Source organism: Ornithodoros turicata, chromosome 7, assembly GCF_037126465.1.
Source record: "Ornithodoros turicata isolate Travis chromosome 7, ASM3712646v1, whole genome shotgun sequence".
Lineage (NCBI taxonomy): Eukaryota > Metazoa > Arthropoda > Arachnida > Ixodida > Argasidae > Ornithodoros > Ornithodoros turicata.
The window spans coordinates 49,520,736-49,533,616 of NC_088207.1; the positions used below are offsets into that span (position 1 = coordinate 49,520,736).

The window sequence follows — 12,881 nt, forward strand, 5'->3', positions numbered from 1 at the left end:
CTGCATGCCGTCTGCTGTCGTGTCTCTTGAGAGAGAGAAGGCGAAAGCACAAATGTATTTTATTTATTTGAACTGCAAATTTGAATTCTTTATAAATTGCTGCATTTTTATAAGTCCACACTTAAATTGTGAATGACGGCAAAAATCAATCTCGTGTCATTTTGTGCACACTATGCAAGCAGGTCAGCTGTCTGCACAACTCCCCAGTTTCCCACACTCCCCTGTTGTCCGTGGAGCGACCTCACTGGTACTCCCCCAATTAATGGGGGGAGAGGTAAAAGCAACAGCTCAAGGTTACCAGGCACATGTGGCTTCTTCTGTGAGCCCATGCGGAGGACCATACCAGTCTACAGATACCACCACTGCATTGTGAGTGGACAGACACTTGGTCACATGGCTTCTCTCCCTCTCCCCCTCCCTCCCTTACACAGAGGCAAACTCTCGTAGCATATTGCTGTCATGGCAACAATTTTTTTCATTCTGCAAGGAAAACGTTTTTGCACTTTGCTGTCAATGAGCACCGACTGATGATGATGACGATGATGATAATAATGATTGTGGGGGCTATACCCTTTGTATAGGGCAGACAGCACATAGGCACACACGCATCCTAGCAAAACAAAAAGTTCTAAGAGTAAAAGCACAGTTCACAGAATCCTGGTAAAAGAATACCACTGGGGAATACACTGGGGAAGAAATGCTTCATGGTGACCACCGCGGGCACTGACACCACATCCATGAGCTATTTTAGTCACGCATCATTTTTGTCCTTACCTTTCAGAGGAATATCTGCTGTCCCTGTCATTTGATTTGCTTTTGCCCTTCTCTGGGTACCTCTCTCTTTCCCTGTCTCTTCTAGAGTCTGAGGAATGGTTTCTGTCGGGGTGGTCGCCTCTGTGCGGAGGGGTGCCCCTCCAGGGGTGCAATTCCCTGTCCCTGTCCCTCTCCTGCCCTCCGTGTCCATAGTCCTTTACGGAGGCAGGAGCTCCTGTCTTGCCTTGTGGACGGCTGTCTGAGTCTCCGCCATGGCCGTAGTCCAGGACTGAAGAAAAACGCACAGCCTTTCTAAACCAGTCTTGAGTGAAGTGAAAAAATGGCTAGGAAGCAAGCGAGCTTGAGAAGATGATGCATGATGTGAAACCCCCGAGACTAGGGAACACGAAGGGACAGACACAAACACGAAGTCTCAACTTCGTGTTTGTGTCTGTCCCTTCGTGTTCCCTAGTCTCGGAGGTTTTACATGATGCATCAAGTGAAGTGTCAAGAAACTGCTGGAGCAGCATAAATGAATATTTTGACAAGGCTATCTTAACCTTCCTGTACACACCTGTGCATCAGAAGCAAAGAGCGAACATGCTGTTGCACAACAGAGCAGTGACAACTTGCATTTCATGTGTCACCATCAGTACAATTTTAACAATTGCACATTTATGCAATTATTATATTATGTAATTATGCATTTTTAGGAGCACACCTAAAATTCAATTTTAATTAACCTCACAGGAGATTAGAATAGATACATTGCACTACAGTCACACTGTTATGCATTGCATGGCGTTGCCCCAATTGCCGTAACATGATGTGATGGATTCAAGCGTCTGTCCTGGCAATTCATTTTTCTCACACCTCCAAGGGGAACATAAATGAATAAAAATAAATAAATATGACTTTCGCTATAACAATCAACAACGTTTCCACATGTCTCCACTATCTCTGACATATGCCTACTGTTCTGCCGGTTCTATTGGTTTTAATTTATTTTCTTATTGTTTCAAGAGAGATTAAGCACACACCTTTAGGCTCTGGCTTATCTTCTTGCTTCCCATGTCCATAGTCGAAGGCCTCGAATTTAACTTGATGAAGCAAGAAAACAGAGAAGTCTATTTCAAATGCAGCTCCACTACCGAAATAAAACAATACTATACAATCTCCCATTTCCTTTTCCAAGCATGCAAAGAAGAAGAAGAAGAAAACAAAGTTGCTTATTGATACAACTTCAATTTTTCTGCAATCACATCATGTAAAGCAAGTATTGCCTTGGCCACATAAAGGCAGCTGTGCTTGCAGCGAACTTGAATCCTAAGTCTACCCTTTTCTTGCTCCACATCATGTTGAGAGACATGATGTGGACATTGGTGTGGAACATGAATCACATCATTCCACATAATTCTCCAGATCATCCTTGCACTCTATTTACACTTTCATGGGCTGTCTCTGCCATACTTCCAGGTGATATAAAGTGCGATCGTAACACTTCTAATCTTCAGAGTTAGCACAGCAGAGTGCAATTAGTTCCGGTTACTACGATACTGCGCGCATAGCGATCGTTCCGATTATTCGCTATATCCGTGCGCTGCTCTCACAAGTTCAACGACAAAACGCACTTCCACACAACGCTCAAATTTTCGCATTTGACGTATTGGTTCCTACTTTTAAACGCGGAAGTAACTACCTTCACGCGCTTTGGCACGAGAGAGAGAGACAGAACGCGCTGTTCATGCTTCTTCTATTTTATAGTCGTTGCAGAACAAGCACGCGCAGATGGCGTAGCAACAGCTGACATGCAAAAAACGCCGGCTAACGGCTCCGGGAATTCGAATGTTTCAAGCGACTATCGAGTGATATGGGCGAGTCCACTATCTCCTCCCGTTGCCAAGGCAACGCGAACGACAGCCTGCTGATAAGAGCTTCCACTCTTGCGGCTTTGGACCTAAGATGACAGCGGTGGCGATTTTTTTTTATCAGCGGTTGAAGATGGTGCGGGTGTCTACCGTTTGGACAATGATGCGCGTCAAGGATGCAATAAATTTCCCGCGCGTTCTGTTGCCACTTTCCGGAACGTTGGTAGAATATCCCCTGACAACGCGATGAGAGTTCGGGCAAATTCCTCGCTGTAATTGACTTTCGCCGCCACGTAAACCGATATCGGGAAAACCCGCGTCTAGTCCGCGTGTAGGTATCGGCTACCGTACACTTACCGTACTTGGTTGGCTATCCATTTCAAACCTTGGATGTCACGGTATTGAAGAGTACAGTTAACCCGGATTTCATCGTAACGATAATGCTACATGGGGCCAGCGACCCGATAGAAAAAAACAAAGAACGAAAAAAAAAAAAAAACACATATGTATTAATCAGGAACTTCGCGAAAGCACAGAGCGAGAAGTTATTTTTTAATGGCGTGCTTCGGTGATTTTCGTTTCGTTAAAGCCACCTTCTGCACCCACCCTCCATAAAAACCACTTTCTCTTCAGTTGCCATTATTCCTTGCAGCTGTTCTAAAACGCGTTTTCGAGTTTCGTTTTCGTTACTTTTATACTTAGCAGACAATTAACTTCGCTGCAACATTAATGCACAACAACTGCATGCTGCTGTTTCTTGCCTATCTTAATACAGCACAAGGCATTTCTCGTAAATCGATATCACACACATAGTTTGAAAGAAAATCACCGGTTCAGGTTAAACAAAATTAGGATCTGTTTTCGTCAGCTTCCAAAGCTATTTTTGATAGCGATTACTAGCTGAAACTGAAAGTCAGATCAAACATGTCGAATAAGTTCGCTTATTCATTATGGATTTCACTAGAATTACCAGATATCTAGGTACACAATCAGAGTAAGAAGCTTCTTGCAGCTTTATTTCATTTTATTAGTATTACTGATTAGTTTTCCTTTATACGCCTCTCTGCATGGTTGTTTTACCGATAAAATTTCTCCGGATATCCTAATAATGCACGAAAGTGAAAGTGGTTTTACTAATAAGGTTGATGCCACAGGTGGAGGATTTTGCTATGCACATCATCCAGTCAGTCCCCCAAAGTGCAATCAAATATCGCACTCTGGACTTCAGTACTCATCTAAACGTACTTTACTAAGTTATTTTTAACTTATCTGTTGCCCTACCTGATATAATATGGTTTTCTTTATCATACTGTGCATCTACATCACTGCACATCATATCACCTGGCGATATACTATTGATCTGCTGTACTTAGTGTCGGAATGTATTTGAATGAATCTGCCAAAAATGTCAGCTGTCCGTGTGCAGCATGGCTACGTTCAACATCAACCATAATATTACGGTGTTAACGAAATTAGGTTATATAATGCCATACTGTGCTACACGTCAGCAGACATACTTTGAGTTAATAATTTTGAAATCGTGCTGTTGGTAGAGTGAAGTTCAGTATCAACTTTGGTAAGGCACCCGGTAGGATATCATTTGCATTGCTGTGCTATGCTTTTGCCAACATCAATGCAGCTGCAACTTTTACTTTGAATCGGTCAATGTGTCAACACCTCTGATCAGATGATCAACCGCTCCTTGTTACTCGCAGAAGCATATGCTACAACGAACACTGGAGTTGCCAGACTGTTATTTCACAGACTCCATTTCACTTCACAAGGCTGCACAGGCATGGTTATTTAGTCAGTTTGCCAACAAAACTTCCAGGACCGTTGCTGCTCTACAGTTGATGTTTTGCACAGCCTTTGAAGATGCTTCTAACCGTAGCATGACTGCATCAGCATGCTAGAAGTCTCCATAAAATGGGTGCATTTAAAATAATTCGCAGAACTTTCTTTCTCAATTGCTCGGCAATGCGAGGCTATGCAGACACCTTTTTATATCAAGCATGATCGTAACATTCGGAATCCGCTTTGCACAAATAATAGTTGGTAGCTGCGGGTATGAAGAAATGTCATACACAATGAACGCGGTAGTGTTCCTTATGTAGCAAGCAGGGAAAGGTAACGGAACCTGCTTCCGTTACTGGCCCATATTTGTTTGTTTCAGTTTCTGTTTCCATTATGCTTCCGGTACCACTTTCGGGTAACAGTTTGTTGTTTCCCTTCCTTTTTTTAAGTAAGCTTTGAGACTGTCACAAAACTTAATACCTCTGCGTATATGTTCTGAAATTTATTTTGAGGATTTTAGGGGTACGTGAACACAATGGACAACATGTACTCAAAAATATACTCCATTGTTTTCACAAATGTTACCCACGCTTGCAAGTCACCATAGGAGTATAAAAACTATGCTTTTTCCGTTTACTGTACTATAATACTTACTGATGTGCTCCAGTTTGATAGTTCGTTTTAGATTAACTTCCTCAGTTAGTTTTGGTTCACTTCATTCAGGCTTATTTCATAAATTTATCTAAATGATACGGAAAGAACTGCGTTAATTTGGGTCCTGCAGTAGCCAAATTATTACGGTTAATTATTTTTGTTTCAGTTTCTGGTGTTCTGAGTGCGCGATATCCATTTACGTCATCGTTACCTGCCGTATTTACGGTATAATACAGTTTCTGCTTCTGTTACGGTTTCTGTTACCTTTCCCTGGTAGCAAGTACTGAAAGCACAGCTACACGAAGGAACAACTGCAGCCTCTCAACCAGGCAGCAAAGATGCCCTGCAGTCCTATAGTCACTATGATCTGCAGCCCTAGAGTAAGCAGCCAAGCAGCCATATTAAGGTTCGTTCAAGTGGAACGTATAAAGCGTATAATTGGTGTACTAAAATGCAATGTCCAAGGAGGTAACATTGCAGCTATGTCAGTACAACTACCGTAAGTTTATATACAAATACAAATTTAAGCGACAAGAAGGCTTGGATTCTGCTTGTCTTGACCGACTACGTTATCTTTACGTTATCTTCCTTACGGTACACGCGCTCCACCCTAGGACACAGTGACTCTAGTTTGCGAAATGCCAACACACCCTTTAGGGCCGCTATCGGGTCTAATTTCTGACAGCATCGAGCATGCTTCAGGAACAGCAGTCAAGAAATTTTTTTCCACTTTAATCGGTTTGTCTGTTCCACCGAAGCAGTTCTGCCAGTACACAATATTTCCCGAATAAGTTCTGCGCAATAAGATTCCAAAAAAACCTCACTGTGGAACCATTTCCATACTCAAGCACAGCACGCAACATCACATGCATTTGTGCTGTTTCGTGGCTAGATATAGCCATCAGACCTACGGTTTCTAAGTACCGTATTTTCCGTGTTATCTAGAGGTGCGCGTTATGCATCAGAGTTTTTCTTAAGAGCGGTTCCTAAGATACCATGCTACCTCTAGTCTCAGTCAGTCCTGCTTGACAAGTGCATAAATAGACCCTGAAGTTTTAGGGTTAAACCCGATTTTTCCCCGAATTTGCACCCCGAATCAAGGTCCACCTGTTTCGGGTTAAACCCCATTTCTACCCGCAAAACTGCACCTAAGCTATGCACCTGAAGGTAAAGACATACTAATTTTTCACAAAATACATGGTTGACCTCTACTTCTGATACTTCTGACACTCTGGATGAGCGCTAGAACGAACGTTTAAGCTGCAATAAAGCCCGATTTCTCCCCGAATTCCGTCTGATGGTAATTTTTACACCCGAATTTGCATGAATTTTTGACATTAAGTTATTGACCTGATTTTCACCCCCCAAATTTTGAAAAAAATAAAACCCGAAAACTTCAGGGTCTATAGCATAAACTATAATCACGATCTAATGCATTATCTAAGTGTCCATGGAATATGGTGAAAAATGAATGATACACGGCCAGCACGAGTAGCAGAGAAACTGGCACGCCAACAGCGAAGTGGGTACAACGAGCACGAGACGACTTCGAGCTGCCAGTGATCCTCAACTCATTTTAGAGGGCTAAAGTTGTCAAGAAGGAACGTGAGAGCGGCCATCAAGGGACCGGAGTCTACTGCGCACCAAATCTGTCGGATCAGATTTCAATGTCTTCTATCATTCCACTCGAAGCAGGGGGTTTGATTACACTGTTGACACTGACGGTGATGTAGAGCTTCCAGTTTGTGTGTGCGCTATTAACGCTGGCATTTTCACCCCTGCGGTATTTTCACACTGGCGCGAAATTCTCCGAATTGCGCTTATTTTCGGGGATGAGCGTTAATATACACTGGAAAATACGGTACATTAAAAACCTTATAACTTCTGTGGATAGGTCGTGTATCCACATACACAAAATATTCAAAACCAACTCAAGGAAGCTCTGTTCCTCGATGGATATCCTTTGTATGCAGCCCACTTGTGAGCTCACGAGCACAAATTGCTCCTTGAGCTGCTTACATACTTCGCGTGCACGCATTACTGTTTTTCACAGCCTCATCGACAGAGGTGGGTGAGCTGCGCAAGCTCAGTTGTCCATTTATTTTTTCTACTTTCACGTCCCCCTTGGTGTTCTGGCACAGTGCTTCTACAGGGGAGTTAGAAAAAAAAAAAACAGTTTGTCAGCACAGTGTCTCGTGTAGGACCCGCACACGAAACGTAACGCACAAAAGCACTCGCCCTTGTGCTGATGTCTTTCGAATTCGGGAGACGAGCGATGAGAAATTGGTGCCGTGAAATCAGTTTTTCGGCTGTCGATTTCACGTGGCACATATTTTCGCGCTTTTGTGGAGGCCATCGTTCAAGTGGGAACTTAAAATCGCGGAAAACGCGGACTCGTGTTTCTCGGTGATGTCAGTGTATTTACTTCGCTGGTACTTAAATTCGCAAATTTTGCAAAAAAATCGTTCGGCGAAAATAGATAAATAAAACAAACTTTTACAGTACGATAGGAAATGCGCTCATGGAACAATTTTTTTTCTAATCACAGCACGGAAAGCAGTTTCCCAATTTTTTTTTTACACTGTGCACATTTTGCACTAGCCAAAACGTGCCTTCTTTCCTAAGGACGAAACGATTGCGTGGCAAAAGGAGTCATACTATGAGCGATTATATCGTCGGAGTTTCACTGCATCGTAACAAAGGGTTACGCGAATTCCTACGTTAACGCGTACATGAACAAATTACGCTAACGTTTGATGAAAAGGCTGTGGGAAGTTGTAAATAACCGAGGGCAATAGCCTCACTTTCTAATTCATGGAATGAACCCATAGTACAAGGCAATTCCACGGGACGAATGTGCATGCAGGAGCGTCAAAATGGTCCTGTCCTTCCTTCGCTCTCGGGGTCGACACCGGCTTCGTGATTGTGTCAGGGTAGGGGGCGCTTACAACCTCCCACTGCTCTTCTCATTCTCTCCAATTAAGACTATATCTCGCTATCAGAAGGTTACTTATCCGAGATAACGAATAGCAGAGCGAAATGACTAGACCCAGTCTCGTGACCATGTCCTTTATTTCCCACGGTGGGTCAAAAGACAGCAGGTGCGAAGGTAATGCCACGAACCAAACATACGAAAAAAAACCTGACGTGTGCCACAGCAAACTAAAATCTGCAGGTAGTGTGTGTGTAGGATAGTTATGACGGGACCATATAAAACGCGTACAATTGTCCGTCTTCACGGCGGAGGCCGAGGCGCACACACACGGTACACCCCAAAAGAACGAAGGAATGACATGACCACGTGTGGCCACAGCAAACAACAACGACGACAACAACACAAAAAGTAAAAAATAAAGAGCTAAGCTTTTTTTAGGGGCCAGGGGCAGCTTTACCTCCAGGTGTCTCCTGCGCACCACCAGAGGCGTGCCTATGACCGTAGTCAATGACTTCGCGCTCTTTCTCCCACTTGCTTTCGTCCTGTGCCCGTTCTCCAACAAACGGCGGAGGCGGCGAGGTCATGCCATCGGGGGGCCTGCGGGCCAGCAGGTCACAAGGTCACGCATTAGAAACCACATGTGAAGAGATGAAGAAGGGCTAAGTGTAACTCTAGATTTTGTATTTTTTGGATGGGATCAATGAAACGAAAGAGGGAAAAATGTGTGTGCAAAAAAAAAGAGTTGCTTGCTGTAAGGGCAAGGCCTAGGAGATGAGTTGGCTGAGAAGGCCGCATGGACATGTAGCCCGGGGTCAAAGCCAACTCACCGAGGTGGCATTCGTGCTCCCGGTGGGGGAGGCCAACGTGGAGGTGGACCTCTCTCTTCGGGGCCACCCCATGGGTCCCGTGGGAATCTGCGAAAGAGAGGAGGGAAAACCCAGGCGCGACGCTGAAGTTACACGAGCAAGGAAGCGACACGTAACGTGGCTCAAAACACTGTTTCATTCATCGAGCGGTCAACAGAGAGCCATCATGCAGAATATTTTTGCAGTGTGGTGTAATTACCACTGTGCAATTAAATTTGCAAGCTGAGCATGCAGCCGTCATCCCAGCCCTACCTCTTCCTTCTATGTGCGCTTAAACTTCACTGCAAACAACACACTGTAGTCTCTTTGCATGAAGCATGGATCCATGTATAATGTACTATTCCCAGTATAAACTGCGAAAGCCGCGTGCACGTCATTCATGCGAAAACATGTCGTTATACGCATTCCACAACGCCGGATGACCCCGCGGAATGACGCGGATGGACAGCCGCGGAACCAGTTTGAGAACCCCCGGTGGGGACGATTGCACGCAGATTTTACTATCGTGGTCGACATCGTCAACGCCACCTAGACAGAGCAAGCTCACTCGTAGACGTGACACAACAACTAAGAGTCAGCCAATCAAGATCGTGTTTCAGTGGCCCTAGCCAATCACAAACATGCTTTCGGCTGCCGTAGCCATGGGGACGAGCCAGAGCCACTGTCGTCTGCGAGTGTTGAACGTCCTTGCGTACCAAACGGGGAAAACAAAATAAAGCGCGAAACGGTCCCATATTTTTCTCGAGACTGATTTTCTGGAAAGCATTTACACGTCTAAGTCTACAGGTTTAAACTGGCAAAGTTAGCTGCAATCATTTGAGAGTCCTTGAATTTGCAGAACGGCCAATCGCAGCGTAGCAGACGAATTCCGACTTTGGGTGTCCACGTAGCGAAGGAGGGAGAGGAGGCAATAAGTAGGCCTTTTGTATCTAGGTGGCGCTGACACTGTCCTCCGAATATTTACGTTACTGAAACTCGTTCGGTGCTTTAAAATTTTCAACTCCCACCGTAGCAGATCCCTTTTAGTAAACGAGAAACTTGCACAACATCTGAGACCAAGACAGTGCAAAGTGCCGCACGATTTCCATGGTTTGCAGGTTGCGGGCTTTGTTGGGCCCCCTTTCTTTCTTATAAATTAAACTTTGCAGTCAGTACGCTTCCTCTGCTGGGAGATATCTCGCTGTGTGGTTCGTGAGTACTACATATCTGGGCTATATTTATACCGCTACAGCTGACATTTTCTGTGCCCATCTAATACACACACTCTCCCAGGTACAACTTCTGCATAAAGTGTTCTGCGGTGCAACATGAAAGATGGCGCAAAATAACGGTAAATGACGCAGAATATGCACATATACCGCTTCTACCACATCTGGCAATGCCAGAGGATCTAGCTGCTCAGCTAAAATGTAATGGTATGCCTACTCTCACATCAGCAGGAATAGTAAGATAGTCATAATAAGATAGATAGTCAATAATAAGATAGTCATATACACACGATAAAAGCGAGCTCCCATGAAAGACAATCTGTCAACCGAAGCTTTTACGTACCATGAAAAAAAAAAAAAAAAAAGAGAATACAGGCAACAGACCAGCTCACTAACTCCTTTATAACCTTTTTTTTTCTTCTCTTTCTGTATTAGTGCATGATAGCACCAACGTCATTTCATTTCAATTATTGTACTTTAGGGCCCCTCCATAATTCGCGGTGTTCCTAACTTTGTTGGCTATAAACTTGTCTAGCGCTAGTCAATCCAATTTACGAGTATTTAGAATACTATTCCCATTGAAGTTATTCTGCCGAGAAAAGCATTATTTGCTTCAAAGTCTACCACTTGTAAAAGTGTAGTTTCCAGGCGCGTCAATTAGCCACTGACTCACACATGCTGATCACTCAATCGTATGAAGCAGTGCATCATTAAAAGTTACCAACCTGCCGGGAGGTCCACCTCGCATGGGAGGGCCCCATGGTCGTCCCGGACCATAGCCGTCCCATTCATCGTAGTCACGCTCGTAGGGAACCTAAGGGGAACAAAAAAATGGGACTATCAGAAAATATAGTTCTTGCGCGTGAAGTACGACAGACTTGAGCTCCCCACCGACATACGAGAAAGAGAAACTAACACGAGGCGGAGGAAAGTCTCGGTCGTCCCTTCTAGGAAACGGCGGTTCTCTGGGACGTCCCCTCCACGGGTCTTCGTCCCATCCGGGATAGTCGTCGTCTGCAAAATCCTGTACAAAACAATAGGGATTTTCCACCTACAGTGCCACATTGTAGTGCAAAATAATATTTTTGGTTCCTGGTAGTACGTGTATGGTACAGCCAGTCCTTTTACGACTACCGAACAAACGTGGACCGTAGTTTTGTATTAGTTCTTGCAGTCCTCGTAAAACGCAAAAATCGGAAAAAGTACTCACATCCCACGGTGGAGGGCGCCGCCTGTCGTCGCGCTCCGGCCAATTTCCTTCCGCGTATGGATCCTGATAAGAGGCAGTGGATCAATGGAAGTGAACTTCAGAGGGTCGCATGACACGAAGAAACACTCACCGGAAAGCCACCTCCTCGCCCCCTACCTCGCATACCTCGTGGAGGTGGAGGCATCCCCCGACCTGGAGGCTGCACGGAGAAAACAAATAAAAATTATGCCGTTGCCTTCTTAGTCAGAATGTTTCGTCCCGAACTTGGAACTCGGTGACGCGTGAAACGTGTGACAGCGGGGACAGGTTGCAGCACAGTAATTACTATTCGGATGAAAAGAGGAGGAAAAAAAAACAGCGTGGAAACAACACGGATCGTAGAGTAAAGCTAATTCACTTACCCCGAACCTGGGTTCTCCGCGGCCATGACCTTCGAATGGGCCTCGCTCCGGATGCTCGCCTTCGTCCGTACTAGGCTTTGGCTGGAACGAAAGGAATTGCGCAAAGCCGTTGAGTATGGGGACGGTCGTCCTAAGGACATAGAATAAGCGTATTGAAAATTATGTTCACGAAAAAACCTCACCATTCCTTCACTAGCTAAGCTCATGAGTTTCTTTGCTATGCCATCTTCAACCGGTGGGTGTGAAGTGGGTGTGGGAGTTCTCTGCGCACAAAGAAAATAAAAGATGTTGTAAAACTGACTTCCTAATTTTGACTAATTGTCTAATTCTTTAGTGTCTCGTCAAATATATATGGCAGTCCACACAGCTCTCTAGGAAGGGAGAGAATCGTGCTAATGTCACTTCGAAAGACGACTGACACAGCTGGAAAAGCGCTCGATTAAGAGGTGTACCCAACGCATGCAGCATTAATCCGTAACGTTGCTTCTGAAGCATTCAGCAGGATCACCCGTGATATCGGGCAACTGTACCAATGCAACAGTGTACGAAACAGTATCCCCTACTGAAAGGCAGTTGTGATCTTCAAATTGGTCATTATGCCAGCATGTGGATTGGAAAATACTTTGGTGTTATCCACTCACTCGCTCGCAAATATGTGAGTCAACTGAAACACTTGGTTAGTTCACTTTATTCATCTACGTTACATGACACCCATTTTGTCTAGGTTCTGATTTTGTGTGAGAACACTTCTGGGGGTCAACTTATTAGCAATTTTCAAATTTTCAAATATTTGCAAACGCGTTGCCTAGAATGTGAACAGCTTCGGATGACAATGTATGCCACGATAACAATGTACGTCTTTGCGAATCGACCACATACACAAATTTTTTGTTCCGACTGGTTTAACTAATAGATTTGCAGACTCAGTTATTCTGCACACAGCACACAGCTGGAACCTCCTTCCCTCATCATCAATCTGCAACATAAGCTGCATAAAACACTTCAAAGATGCGTTACATGATCACTTCCTCTGTATTTGACAACACTTGCTCTGATTTGTTCTCATCATTCTATTGATATTCCATTTGTTATATGAACCTTCGTAACTTGCATTAAAATCATAAGTGTGTGTGAATATATAATCCACTCCCCTCTGTAATAATGGTAACCCTGAAGGTAATTAAAAATAAAT

The 12,881-nt window shown here is 44.3% G+C and overlaps 1 protein-coding gene across 2 annotated transcripts in view; it reads right to left on the reverse strand.

The window, feature by feature from the left end:
- Nucleotides 1-12,881, reverse strand: part of LOC135401410 (YLP motif-containing protein 1-like) — a 32,725-nt gene that overhangs the window by 11,170 nt on the left and 8,674 nt on the right. The window contains exons 5-14 of one of the 2 annotated variants that reach the window (XM_064633810.1): nucleotides 11,872-11,952; nucleotides 11,690-11,770; nucleotides 11,419-11,487; nucleotides 11,289-11,351; nucleotides 10,995-11,102; nucleotides 10,804-10,892; nucleotides 8,832-8,918; nucleotides 8,462-8,601; nucleotides 1,794-1,853; nucleotides 775-1,042 (exon numbers count right to left, since the gene is read on the reverse strand). In XM_064633810.1, coding sequence (XP_064489880.1) covers nucleotides 775-1,042; nucleotides 1,794-1,853; nucleotides 8,462-8,601; nucleotides 8,832-8,918; nucleotides 10,804-10,892; nucleotides 10,995-11,102; nucleotides 11,289-11,351; nucleotides 11,419-11,487; nucleotides 11,690-11,770; nucleotides 11,872-11,952 — 1,046 coding nt within the window. The remainder of the gene's footprint in view (nucleotides 1-774; nucleotides 1,043-1,793; nucleotides 1,854-8,461; nucleotides 8,602-8,831; nucleotides 8,919-10,803; nucleotides 10,893-10,994; nucleotides 11,103-11,288; nucleotides 11,352-11,418; nucleotides 11,488-11,689; nucleotides 11,771-11,871; nucleotides 11,953-12,881) is intronic. The other variant, XM_064633811.1, reaches the window with a different exon arrangement.